The sequence below is a fragment of the Bactrocera latifrons genome, unplaced genomic scaffold (genome assembly GCF_001853355.1).
Source record: "Bactrocera latifrons isolate USDA-ARS-PBARC rearing strain unplaced genomic scaffold, ASM185335v1 scaffold_156, whole genome shotgun sequence".
Classification (NCBI taxonomy): domain Eukaryota; kingdom Metazoa; phylum Arthropoda; class Insecta; order Diptera; family Tephritidae; genus Bactrocera; species Bactrocera latifrons.
The window spans coordinates 164145-178804 of record NW_017535030.1 but is presented as its reverse complement, the minus strand read 5'-3'; the positions used below and the strand labels follow the sequence as shown (position 1 = coordinate 178804).

At 38.8% G+C, this 14660-nt stretch overlaps 1 protein-coding gene across 1 annotated transcript in view; it reads left to right on the top strand.

Annotated features, from left to right (window-relative positions):
* The window catches only part of LOC108966119 (5-hydroxytryptamine receptor 1B), a 17455-nt gene extending 4007 nt beyond the window's left edge, over positions 1 to 13448 (top strand). Inside the window, exons 2-5 of the mRNA XM_018928865.1 lie at positions 4557 to 4659; positions 7593 to 7718; positions 11481 to 11658; positions 11870 to 13448. Coding sequence (XP_018784410.1) covers positions 4557 to 4659; positions 7593 to 7718; positions 11481 to 11658; positions 11870 to 12754 — 1292 coding nt within the window. The 3' untranslated portion in view covers positions 12755 to 13448. The remainder of the gene's footprint in view (positions 1 to 4556; positions 4660 to 7592; positions 7719 to 11480; positions 11659 to 11869) is intronic.
* Positions 13449 to 14660: the final 1212 nt, after the last annotated feature.

Below are 14660 nucleotides of genomic sequence, written 5' to 3'. Positions count from 1 at the left end.
AAAAAGTCATGTACTCCCAAAATGGGAGAGTTTGTTTTAAGGTGCTATCAAAAGGAGAAATTGTCAATGTCAGCTATCGTACAAAGGTTTGCGTGCTCCAAAAAAATGTTATTAGGAGCTATTCATTTGTATAACAAAAACAAAGAAATTTAGAACCCCTACCAGGAAGACCAGACCTCGAAAAACCACTCCAGCAGAAGACTGGATAATTTGTAGGACAAGCAAAAGCAACACCTTCATGACTTCACGTGAAATAAAGGCTAAAGTTGGATAAGAAATTAATTTAGAAATCTCAGCTCGGACGGCCTTTACAGGAGTCGGGACTCTGTGGGTGCATTGCGCAAACAAAAAACCTGTTGTATCAAAAAAAAAAAAAAAAAAAATAATAAAAAAAAAAAACCAAGTAAGGAAGGGCTAAGTTCGGGTGTCACCGAACATTTTCTACTCTCGCATGATTGCGTGATAATCGAGATTTCAGGCGTGGTTGTGAACCGGTTTCACCCATATTTGGTACATGTCATCAAGGTGTTAAGACAATATTATATACCGAATTTCATTGAAATCGGTAGAGTACTTCCTGCCCATTTTAAATTTAAAAAAAAAAGCCTGGGTGCAGCTTCCTTCTGCCATTTCATCTGTAAAATTTAGTGTTTTTGACGTTTTTCGTTAGTCTGTTAACACACTTTTAGTGATTTTCAACATAACCTTTGTATGGGAGGTGCGCGTGGTTATTATCCGATTTCTTCCATTTTTGAACTGGTTATGGAAATGCCTAAAAAAAACGACTCTATACAGTTTGGTTGACATAGCTATAGTAGTTTTCGAGATATGTGCAAAAAAGTTAGTAGGGGTGGAGCCACACCCACTTTTCCAAAAAATTACGTCCAAATATGCCCCTTTTTAATGCGATACCTTGTGCCAAATTTCATTTTAATATCTTTATTTATGGCTTAGTTATGACACTTGATAAGTTTTCAGGTTCCGCCATTTTGTGGGCGTGGCAGTGGGCCGATTTTGCCCATCTTCGAACTTAACCTTTTTATGGAGCCAAGAAATACGTGTACCAAGTTTCATCATGATATCTCAATTTTTACTCAAGTTACAGCTTGCACGGACGGCGGACAGACGGACAGACGGACGGACGGACAGACAGACATCCGGATTTCAACTCTACTCGTCACCCTGATCACTTTGGTCATCGGAAAAGAGCCCTTTCTTTTTCCCACACAAACGAATGAATGTTTGCCAAACGCCAATGCTCTAGAACGGCTGAACCTATCAGCACAAAATTTTCAGAGGTTGTTCGCTGTGGATCGGGGAAGGTATGGAAATAGAAGTCGTGAAAACAATTCCAAAAAATAACCTTTTTCATAAAAATTTTTTGTTAATTTTTTTGTTTTGGTTTTCAATTATTTGAATCGTTCAAATTTGTCGTTTACTTTCTTTATTCACAAAAGTGCTCAATTACAGATTGAAATTTGTTCCGAAGCCACGAAGAGGTCACGCTAATATAGGTCGGGGTTTTTTTTTGCCATCAACGTATGGCAGCCCAATCAAGGCAAGAAGTACTCCAAGGATTTCAATCAGCAAGCGATCGTCACGATGTCACAGCACGACTTTTCAAACAACAGTTACGATTTTCGTTGGACTTTACCTTGAAGTAACGTATAGTATACGTAGTGCTGTTAGATGCTGAATGTACTCTGTTGAGTGGCAAAAGAGAGGCACACTTTGTTCTTGGGATGGTGCTTCTGATCCAGGAAAAGATCCAGTATTATACGAAGTGGTGGAAACCAATATGGTTTATGAACCTTGCTTGTTTGTACGTCTGACAATAAAATCACGAAACACTATCCACAAAAATGACATTACCGAAGACATTTTACATCGTATTCGCTAAGAATTGGAAATGGGCCAATTCCGGTTGATACTTCCGGTGGTTTGATATCAATTCCATCTTCCGTTTATCAACGCACAAAAGATGAACTCATCACGAATGTTCGGACATTTATCGTAACTGCCAAATTATCGTAACTGCGATAGCTGCGGAAAATACCGACGATTTTGACTTAAACTGGAAGATTCAAAGTCAAATTCTGGGAGACTTCCAGCCATGCAAATCGATCGATCATCTTGACAATGAAGATGCGCAGTGAATTATCCAGTGGGGTTTCTCAATTCTTTGGAGAGGCTTGGAATGCCACCACATCATTTCCGTCTGAAGTAGGATCTGTCGATATTATGTTTCGGAATCTTCATGCGTCGAAACTGTTTAATGGAACCCGATTGATTGTGACGCATCTGTCGAATGCAAAGGAGCCGAATGCTTGATTCTACGAATTCCTTTGAGTTCTAACGATTTGCCATTCCAGTTCAAACGTATTCCGTTTTCAGTGAAAATTAAATTTGAGATGATGATCAACAGGATAGTCACATAGTGTGTGGCATAAATTTGGAAATGTTATGTTTTTCACACGGCCAGATATACGTRGCGTACTCACGAGYTGGAAAACTAYTTTTTCTGYTCACCGGAACAGAAACAAAAAAATGCAGCGTTACATTGAGAAAAAAAAATGCTATAAAWTCAAATTTCTTTTAATTTGAAAACGCATATTTTCACGCAGGACAACGGCTGCGGKGKCAGCTAGTTTTTAAAATAAATTAAGAAAATTATATGCAGCAAAGTCGTTTCTAATWATAGGACCACCACTGTATGCATCTACGAACATAAGGACCTGTATGCAGCAAATATAGAAAGTGTATGAAACCTAAAAAATTGTTTAACTGCACGAAAAATTCGAGTAATCAGCACATCTATATTGGTAAAGAGAGTCAGAGGAGGGGGAGAGAGAAATACTTGATATACTGATGGTCGCACTTATATTGCGTGCAGCAGGATGGGCTAGCGAAAACTCGCAGAAGAACAAAGTCAATTGCAAGAAACAAACATGTTTTATACATACATACATACATACATCCATATACTTATAAACGGTTTGAGGTATGAGGGTAAAAGTTGTAATTGAAAGTTGATGAAAACGACAACAACGGCGAAAAAACTAATATGAGCAAAGTTTTACATGGAATGTGAACGCGACATTTGGCATGACTTTATTAARCTTCAACATGTCGCCAGACACGCTGCTGCTTCGTTCAATTCTGTTCGCTTGAATTGYGGCTCGGTGTGTCCGCGTGAGCGCGTGGGCGGACCAGCTATTCGCAAACGCTTCATAWCGCGCTCGTTTGCTAACAGCAATTAAGTAAAAGTGACGAGTGACTCACATATGAATGCCACCCAGTTAATTAAAAGTAATTACTTCCTCGAAATTCGCCGACATTGTGAATCAGGTTCTGTTAGTATACATTTTGAGAAGAGCTGCATTGTCCGAACTACCACTCACAAAGGWATATGCACCACTGGAAAGAATATCTACTCGACCTGCAAGGGCTTTTTGATTGAGAATAACGGTGGTAATTGAAGTACTACTAAAGATATTTGAACTAAATGTCACATGACTAATGTTCCTAGCTTTATATAGAACAAGCGTTGGAGCCCGTTGATCCTTGCCTTCTGCCACTATATGAATGACACTCGCATGAGCTAGGGGTGCACTTGTCAAGAACAACTATGTACATTTAGAGCTAGCTACTTCTCGCGCGACAGCCTTTTTCATTAAAACGAGTTTTAGAGTGAAACGCATGCCAACTTTGCCGTCTTTGTAGGAGTTCTAAATAACCTCTGAAGAAAATGTTCACAGCCGCTAATTGCCCAATTATCTAAATGAAAAAGAGATAGAGCGTCCACGGAACTATCAGTAGASCGAGATTGTAGCGACTCGGATCTTCGGTAAACCGCTGTTCAGCTATCCATCGCGCAATCAGCTCTGAAACCTAACCTAACCCACCCGTTTATGTTCAAGAACATAGAAGGAACGCTTTCAAAAACATTTAACTTCTCGATCCTATTTCCTTACTTTAAGAGCTCGACATACTCTGAAAAAAAACTGGATACCCTTGGTTGGTTGGGTATGCATGTCTGTCTATGTGTATGTGTATAAGTGTTTGTTGTTACGTTTATGTGCTCACATCGCCTATTAGATAAGTAAATATATGAACATACAAAGATTAAGGGCAATTAAGACAAGCAGGAATGCCTTTAGGTGCTTTGCCGCGTATTTTATTGTATGTTTACAGTTGGTTTTTGTTGTTACTGTGTACTATAATTGCACCTTGTCCGTTAGGTCACATCTGCTAATTACACACACTCACTAATTTGCCTGTTTGCAGCCTGTTGTCGTGTGTTTCCAAGGAAGCCAGTAGGTGCAGGTAATGCCGGTGTGTGACGGAGTGCTTGTGTGGMTGTGTATGTGTGTGCTCRTGTGTGTTTATTTGTCAATTTGTGCAAGGATACTGTAAACCTTAATGTCCTCGCAACAAAACACCACACCAAATGTTTACTAATCCAAGCCTCTTAATCTTCCACATATTCGCGTCAACGGAAACTCGACTTTAATGGCTGCTCTACACACACCTACATATAACGCATACATCGGTAGGTAGCTGGCGCTATGGTTGGATCTTGTGCGACATTTGGATTTCACTGGACGTTCTGCTCTGCACTGGCTCCATACTGAGCTTGTGTGCCATTAGCCTGGACAGGTAATTTACAACGTTCTCATACTAACAATGCGAGCACACACAATAAAAATACATCTACATACATACACACTGCTTTATTGAAAGTGACCTAGGAAAGCGCGGTGCTTTAGGAATAATTGCAAAAAAGGTCAACTATGCTCAGTCATTTTTCACCTCTTCCGTCATTGTGCTGTCCACTAATCGCTGCCGCTGTTATCGTCGCAAATCATCAAATAGGGAATAGGGTATGCTAAAAATTGCGCAAATCTATTTGCCGATACTTTTTTGTAGGTCTAGCCATTACAGTTTTCGTCGGTTTGTTAGTTTTTATACCTTTTGTTGTTATTCATACATTTAATGCGGTCTACACAAGTCTCAATTACAATTTAATGGCACGTCTATATTTGACTTATGTATAGCATGTGGGTATACGGCTAACGTATTTCGTGAGATATATTAAGATAAGTACCATGCAAACTGACCTGAACCTAACCTAATTATTTTATCGATATTCATCTTATACAGCATAGTAATATTTTTACTGTTTCACTAAAAGTTTTTAAAATTTCAACGAAATTTAGGAAAGCGTTTAAGAGTACAGCGCTTCATTACACGCCTTATTGAAAGTCTCATGGTATCAATTGCTGAGTGCTTCCCATTTCGATTTTCTCCCGAAATCCCMATAAAATTCACAAGGGCTCGAGCAGTATGCGCTACTATGAAAACGAATTGATAACATTTTATTTATTTCGCGGCTAAAAATACAAACGCACTAGCAAAGGGAAAAAATGGCGCTATTACGTGTTAGTTTTCCACTGCAGCGAGCGAAAGGAGCTGAGCTGAGCTGAGGCAAGACCCAGTGCAAGTTATCTAAAGTATCAAACACAAATAAGAAAAGTTTGATAAGTGCTGTTATTTTTGTTCGAATGTTCTGGCTTGTTCTGGCTCGCAGCGTACTATATACTACGCTACAAAACACAGATGATTTATGTACGTACACTTCTTCCACTTTGTTAGTCAGCAGTTTAAATACCAAGTAATTCTAAAATAAGGAAACATTAACTTTTTTTGCACGCAACCCTTTACAAAAATAAAAGTATAGCTTATAAGWACATACTTGATTTCGATTTGTCAGTTTGTATGGCAGCTATGTATGTATATGCTATAGTTATTCGATCCGAACAACTTGTTCAGATATAGTATCATTGGGTCAGACAATATCTTCTTCTTGACTGGCGTAGACAGCGCTTACACGCTACGTGGCGCCAATTGGATATTCCAAGCGTAGCCAGGTCCTTCTCCACCTGGTCCTTTCAACGGAGTGGAGGTTTTCTTCTTCCTCTGCCTTTTGTTTGTCGAGAGAGGACTTTGCTTCTCAATTGCCTACTCAGTCCGAAGTAGAACCTGTTGGCAAGAGTTATCCTGCGTTGGATTTCTAGGCTGACATTGTTGGTTGTRTTTACGCTGGTTCCAAGATAGACGAAATTATGTACSMCTTCAAAGTTATGAATGTCAATAGTGACGCGAGTACCAACCCGCTAGTGCGATGACTGTTTGTTTGATGWCTGGAGATATTTCGTCTTGCCATCGTACACTGCCAGACCCATTTGTTTTGCTTCCTTCTCCAGTCTGGAGAAAGCGTCGCGTGTGTTTAGGCCGATGTTATCAATATCATCCCTTGTTGCGGATTGGGCAGAGCACACTTAAATTTTTCGTCCGACCATATTTTACAAAGAAGCTGATGCATGCTCGCCGCCGTGTTTGAAAAGCTCGGTCGGGAATTAATCGGCTCCCGCTGCTTTGTTGTTCTTCAGARGGGTAATTGCTTTTCGAACWTCTTCATGGACGGGCAATGGAACGTCTGCTCCATCGTCATCGATTRGGGTTCCTTCCTTCTGGTGTTATGCGTTCACTGTCATTCAGCAGGCTGGATAAGTRTTCCCTCCATAATTTAAGTATGCTTKGGGCACCGGTCACTAGATCACCTTTGGGAGTGCTACATTTCCACATTTGAATAATTTTTCATGATTAATTTAATAAAGTACTCACTAATTTACTCAATAACGGTTCACGTACGTTTGCACATACGCCAACACATTTAAGTGAAGTATTATTTTTTTATAAATTCAGTTAAAAATAACCTTTCAGCAGCTTTTACAACAAGAGCGTTTTCTAATGAATGCTATATGTACGAGGTGTGTTCAAAAAGTATCGCGAATTTTGTGTTTTTTCAAAAATTATTTATTTATTCATGAATATCTATTTTGTCCCTTTCAAAGTAATCCCCATGAGATATTATTCACTTGTGTCATCGGCTTTTTAAATCTTCGAAGCACTTCGAAAAATCATTTTTTTTTCTTCTTCAGCTCCTCCTTCGATGCCGTCTTTATCTCGTCAAGAGGAGCGTAACGTCGTCCTTTCAACAAGAAAAAGTCACAGGGGGCCAGATCTCGGGAATACGGTGGCTGCGGCATCATTAATGTGTTGTTTTTGGCCTAAAGCCAATTTTTGTCACATCTTCCCGGCCTTCTGAGAACATTTTGTACCACCGATAARYRTTGCWTCGGTCCAAGGTAGCTTCTCCGTATGCCACAGTCAACATTCGGAATGCATCCGCGCACTTAATTTCGTTTTTTCACACAAAATTTGATACAGGTTCTTTGATCCATTTTTTTGAATAGGTAAAAATCGAAGACGATGTAAAACACGTGCAAGCAAAGCAGCGATCAACAATTAAAGGAACATTCAAAATGGCCGAGCTTGTCGGCATAAGTGAGAGACATAAGTACCAACATAACGCCACAAAAAATTCGAAATTCGAATATTCGTAACCCGCGCAAATTCAAAATTCGCGATACTTTGTGAACACACCTCGTAACTTTGGGGTGCTCTATTATTTAATTTATTCCCTTGTATTTACATCAATTTTATTTCTGAAAATGGACTATTTTTAGATATCTCGCAGTGACTCAACCCCTAAATTATTCCAAAAAACGCCGTTCGAAGCGCTTGGCATTGGGCATGATATTCATTGTGTGGGTGACGGCGCTATTAATCACATGCCCACCATACTTGGGGTGGTGAGTATTTTGCTACTTTATTGCTATTTTCGTAAAAAGTTGGAGTGAATGGTCAAATTTTTGAATGTTTAAGTTCCTTGATAAAGCCAATAATATTAGGATGTTGCTATAAGGTCTTTCCCAACGCTTATGAAATACTGAATGGAGCTAAGCAATCTTTGAGTGATAAATCGTTTGCTAAACTTTCAACAATCAAAGGTGATTGGTTCATAGGCTTTGATAAAGGACAGTAAGTAAAGACAAAAAGCGAAAGAATGGTAGTTTAAGACATTGCAACACTTTCATCCAGGAAATTTGAAAGCTCATTTCGGTATGGCGTCATTTTTTATTTATTTTTTCTAGAAGGTGCGGGTTGTTCGGATCAGTAAAACGAGTCCAGAGAATATGCATGAACTATTTATTTTTCGATAGATAATATAGTTAAAATTTTGTGTGTTTGGAAGTTGTTTTCATATATGTTTTGAAGAACTAAAGTTTTACTCGAAGTTTTTTGGCATACAGTTACATATGCACGAAAAATTAGTTGAGACGAGATCCGACTTACATTCTCCTTATTTCAACAAAAATTTGTTTCACTTCTTCCTTTGCATTAGCATGTCTTCAGGAAACAGGAGCATAGAACTGCCATTCAAAGTGTCAATCAAGTTATTGTAAGGAATCTTTTGTATTTGTGAAAAGTTTTATGGCTTCGGTGGAACAAAGTTAATATTTTTTTGTTGTTGTCTTAGTGCAATTTTAGACATTAAGTTATGTTAAGTTATTAAGTTGTGTATGATTTTACCAACAAATATAATATTATACATACTCGTTTATATAAGGCTTTGCTCTAACAGACTAGTGTTCTTAGATAGCTTGGCTACTGAATATCTCGGTCATAGTCTTACTTTCACTCCCTTTTTACTAAATTAACTACTTTATTTCGAGGTTTRTCTTTTTATGTGTTCAGAAAGCGCCTGTCGATGAAATGGAATATTGTAAACAATGTTTACCTYCATTCTGAGAAGATATATATGAGTTATTATCTCCATATTGAAGATACATATAACCAAACCGGTGATTAGTTTTTCTCTCTCGTGCTCTCATAGGCGCCAGATGGGCCAGGTCGTACTTAAAAATTTTATAACTGCGTTAATATGATACATAGATGTCATTTACAATAAACCATACTTACCACAATCCCTTAGATATATGTGTGCAATTGAACCAGCGATAAGCTTTCTGGGCCACTCTAACTCCCAATCACTGCGCACATTATGAAAATCCTACAGAAATTTCATTTTAAGCTGCCTCCTTACGGCTTTGCGAGTTTTAAGACTAGAAAGCAGTGCAAMAAATGCTCACCTAATATATTGTTCATAGGCTCACATTTTTATCGCCATACTGCCACTTTTTAACTSCAGACAATCTGCTGGAATTGCTTAACACTGAAATTCGCCGCCTTTGCCGCAATGCATCAGTCAACATTGGCCGAAAACAAGAAAAGAAGATTCAGAAGAATAAAAGCGAACTTTTGCACATTTCTCTTATGAAACACATACACCCGCACATTAGAGTTTTTGCACATCACTAAAATGTTTCGTCAGTTTCATCCATGGATCCGTACCGACACAAAAAAGCCCCATCGTAAGTATGTGTGCATGTACACATGAGTTTAAGAGCCTTGTAGTGTGTATTTTGCAAGATATTCCCACATAATGCCGATAACATTGTGCAACAAAGTTAATGATACTAATGTAAAATGCACATAAAAKGAGTGAAACGACGCAATAGAAACCTACAATACATTGCACATTAAAATATGTGCTGAAGAAAACGGAGGAGTTCGAGCGTGTACTAAAGATGCTGTGTGGCACATTAATCCAGTTAAGATACAGGGGCAACGCAAGCCGAAAGATTTCTTTTACAGACACRCCTTTTATCAAATTTCGGAAAATAGAGTTTCTTTAACCTCTAAAAAAATTGACCGATATGACCGATGCACTTCCTCGACCATCCGGTACTATTATATTTAGAAAAAAATTATATCATGGAAAACTATTAAGTGTGCCCACGTAAAAAAAGTCACGAAAATAAATGAAAATTAATTTTTTGAAATCGACTAAATGTGTTTTCAGATTCCTTTCCATATTTACCGAATATCAAAGATTTCGCATCAAAAAAATTTTCGGATGATGTTTAAATATATAACTATAAACCCTAGAAGTTTCACTTTYATCAATTAYTTCTTTCCCTCCCAAAAAATCCTCAAAAAACTAAAGTTTTTGAAACCTCTAAAGCAAGCTTCCCCCTTAACAATCAGCTCTATATTATATTCTAGTCCGGTTCTTCGCCAATATTTTTTTTCTATCAGCTGTAGGTTCATATTTTCAAAACGCCGCACAATATCTGGCTATATTTCAGGAATATTTGTTCACCACTTTTTCTTTGTCGATGTAGTTTTATGTCATCTTGTGTCCTCAACTTGACTGAGTTAATTGTAGAGAATAGAATTCTGTAGAGAGAAGKGAAATTTACTATGACTTCATAGGTATTAGAAATGAGGTATGATTTGGTTCGATTCCGATTCTTTCCAATTATATCTAGACCACTCCGGTCCGCAATATTGCCCTAGTTCCTAATTTACAGCAATAGATACCAGAAGAGCCTCCATTTATCACTCCACTGGAGTGTGTTACAAGCAGAGATAACTTTATTAAAGAAAGCCTTCTTGTGCGCTTACAACAAAAAATATGCTTTTGTAGGCAAAAAATAGTATGACCTTTTAAAATTTTTGGTGCCGATACGTTCAGAATGTTGGAACAACGTGCAGGATAACTATCAAAATCGACGCTTAATTATCAGGGATCTTACTGCCGTTATTTAAGCAAAGGAAAGTTAGATTGGTTCCAAAACCATTAAATTTTTCCGAAAAACAGCCTTGCGTTAACGTTTAAAAAAAAATGTTTTACTATTACCAGGATGTTGTGAAACTTACTATTWTTGGAGATGAGTCTTGGATCCATGACAGACGATCAATCGGTCGGATCAAATTATTTCACGATAAACTTTGAATGTTTAGATGAACCAAACAGAACAGATACTAGGCTGCTAGAATCCGAAAAAGAGGGAATYTGTATGCCTCTGCCTACTTGTCGATATTTAGTCRACAATCATATTATAAATTCAGCTGAGTCAGAAGTTAATCTCTGACTGGGCTGYATATTCCGACTATTAAAATTCAAAAGTAAAGACGTAGTAACTCTAGTACGAATGCTAAAAAGATCGGTATATAATTGACAGACATGACATCAGATTGTGAACGCCATACAATAACTATATAACTATGGTAAGAGTTGTCAGAACTAAGAAAAAGAGAGGACTAAAACCTTTTCTATTGATGAACCGTTGGTTTCACAATAGGCTTGTCATACATCCACTCTACCTACCTACCTATTTACCTATCTAGACCACATCAAAACAGTTATATTTGACCATAACTTCAAACTATTTCTACTTCACAAAATAAAATGTTATTTTATTGGAAACGCTTTCCGTAACTTTATATTTTTTAACATTGGAAATTCGCCAGCTTTTACGAAGCTTGCTCTAAAAAGTATTCACGTAACTTCTACCAGCAAAGTCATAAAATCCCGCTTCAAGTAAATATATAGTCCAAATGTATGTTAGAGYTATGTGCGTGAGATCCACTAGTGTTCACCGTTATGTTGAATATTCGCATTTAATGTGCTGGTTTTTAACTATTTCTTTGTTATTTTTTATCAGGTACGATCCGGGACGTCGGCGCGAAGGTAATGTCGTTTGCCGCTACAATCAAAATAAGGGATATGTGGTGTTTTCCGCAATGGGCTCATTTTTCATTCCGCTCGCCGTTATGATGTACGTTTACATGAAGATTGGCTATGTCCTCACGTCGCGGAGACAGCGTATGGTGCGTGATGCGGTAAGTTGTGACAACTAGTCGTGTGTGTGCTTGGCTTAATTCAAATGGTGTGGAAGAAGGTCTGTGTCATTTCGCATTCCCAGCCGTGCAATTTCAGGGTGTGAATTTGATTAATGCGCGGAACAATATTTTAACACTTATTAAAACGGTACTAAGAAAGTTTATCATCATTTATTTTATCTTTCACATGCACTCTCTTGGCGTATGCTAGAAGTCGGAGCGCACCGCGGACCATGATATAGACTGTGACAATTTTATTTCCGAGTCGGAGCATTATCAATGTGCCACGCCGAAATTTCCCTCCTTCAAGTCACGTTGGGGTAGCGGCCATGCCAGCAGCAATAACTGCTCTGCGAAAAATCTCAGTTTACATTGCAGCAAATGCAACAAGGCCTACCTCGGCAATGTCAACGGTGGTAGTGCCAGCATTAATGGTGGCGGTCTCAAGCATCAGGCATCGTTCTACGAGTTGGTTGAGGTGTCACGTTTAACATCAATRATTCAGTGTTCGGCAATCAATTGTAAATACGCCGGCGTCTGTATGCATTCCAGTGCGATGGGTGTACSGCTGGCCGAACGGCGCTCCTCCTCATTGCCCATGCAAGAGGTGCATTTCATCGAGGATGGCACGTCGTTTTCTGATAATTGTCTGGCGGCCAACTCCACGCTTACCACAAGYTTGACCACAACAAGAGGTTTGAAATTCAATCCGATGTTGGGACAAAATCAAGAGCAGGCGCAAATACACCATCACCACAATCACCACCATCATCCCCATCGCATACCGATGCGTGTGTCCACAACGAAGCGGGATTCGAAGACCGCCAAGACGCTGACCATCGTTATGGGCGGCTTCATCGCCTGTTGGCTGCCGTTCTTTACCTATTACTTGTTGATGCCATTCTTGCCCCCGCCGGCGGTGCTTGAGGGTCTCATGTCCTTTCTGACCTGGGTCGGCTGGGTGAATTGCGCGATTAATCCTTTCATCTATGCTTTCTACAATCCCGATTTTCGCACCGCCTTTTGGCGTTTAACTTGTCGACGCATTTGTAAGCAGAAACCGCCACTCAACCATATGGCCATGTTCCGGGGATAAAATGGTGCACAGAGCATAAGACACTACACCAGATAGTGGCTCTCTGCCACAGGACAATCAAATTACATTTCTTCCAGSGGAGAAAAATGCGCGGGTGTATATATTTGAAATGTAGTAATAGCAAGAAGGTCCGATGATAGTGGTCAGTAGTGTAAGACTTCAGGGGGTTTCCGTTTTTCATTTCGGCCGTAAGCGTTGTCAGTTGTGGTAGCAGGGCGCCTGGAAAGGACAAATCTGCTAAGCAGCCCGAAGATTGATGGTGTGAACGARAAACAAGGGAGAATACAAACTGTTGAGAGGGAAATTGAAGCGTTTCCTTTTATTTGGATCTGCCCAGCGGAGATTCTACAGTCGACAGTGGACGAGCGCTGGTTCGGCAGCAGAAAGGAAAATAAATTTGTGGCAGGTGCCTTTTCTCCTGAACGCATTCAAACGCTTGCAGATTTRCAAACGAGCGAACAAAAGATAAACCTCTCATTTGTTTATTAAATATTCAAAATCAAACACAAACGGTCGCCGCGTATATTCTAAAGCAAAAACTTAGCTTTAAYCGTACTTATAAATATACTATATATATTTAGATATTTACATATTTAGGTAAAGTCTTAGCCAATTTGTGAAACCATATTGCCATATACAAAGTACTGTGTAAGCTTAGCTAATTTTATCTCTAAGTCATAAAATAAACTTTAACAATGAGGCAAAATAAAAATACACTTCTCTTCTGAAACTGTTTAATTCACTTTATTCTTTTAAGAAAATATTTATTTGCAGAATTTGTATGAATTTAATATTAGTTGAAGATTATATACCATATTAAGAGAAAATAAAGGCTTTTAAGTGGTAAAATAAATTGTTTACATTGCCTTTTATATATACCTGTACGCTATTTATAGGTTTGGCTAAATACGTATGCGTCAATAGGTCTGAAACATCGATCTCAAGTTCTGCATAGTGATCACGGCTTTCAAAAATCCAATTGCAGCATTAGAAGCGAAAGCCTAGATTATTGATAAGGATTTGCCTTTGACAGACTTTCATTTCACATTGAGACTATGAAAGTGATAAAACAAAAGTTTTCTTAAAAATTGGAATAATTTTGTGTCCGAGTCCATGAATTTAACAATAAATAATCAACTGCATTTAAACAGGCGTCCGGCAAGCTCTTTTTAAAATTTCCATATTTTTTTGTACAACCCCCCGGTAGATGGACATCTAGCCACAATTAGCATCAAGGTGGAATTTTTCAACATATCGCTGATTTGTGCCTAAGCCTTGGCGGAAGGGAAGGACGATATGACCAAAGATGTCTTCTACGAGCGCTTAGAGCGCACCTGAGATCGTCTCCGCAACGATGTAAAAATTGTGCTTGGCGACTTTAACGTCAGGGTGGGAAAAAAAGCTATCTTCGGCAATCGGTGGATCCAGCCTCCATGATGAAGCATCGCTGAWCGACATTGCCAGGCTCCTAAATATGGTTATCTGTAGCACTAGATTCTTGCACAGRAAAATTTATCAAGCTACACCGCTATCTCCGGAACAAAAAGTTATCTACCAGATCGAACGTGTTGTTATCGACGGATGACACCTTTTCAGTATTTCAGACATCTTCTTGGAGCGAAGATACGCATTCGATTCTCAAAATTGTCACATATTCTTGTAGAACTGATGCCCACAGTATACTGGAGGGAACACTTCTTCATGGTCGAAGACTGCACCGGATGAGTCGGCGTTGCGAGGTTTCGAGAGGAAGGTTCTGGGGGAATTTATGCTCCTTTATGCATTGGCTATGGCGAATACCACAGTCGATGGATTGATGAGCTGTATAAGATGTAMGACGACATTGAAATGGTTCAGCACTGTTGTAAACTTGACTTGAAGTAAAGAAGCGTGAAAAATTTTCCGA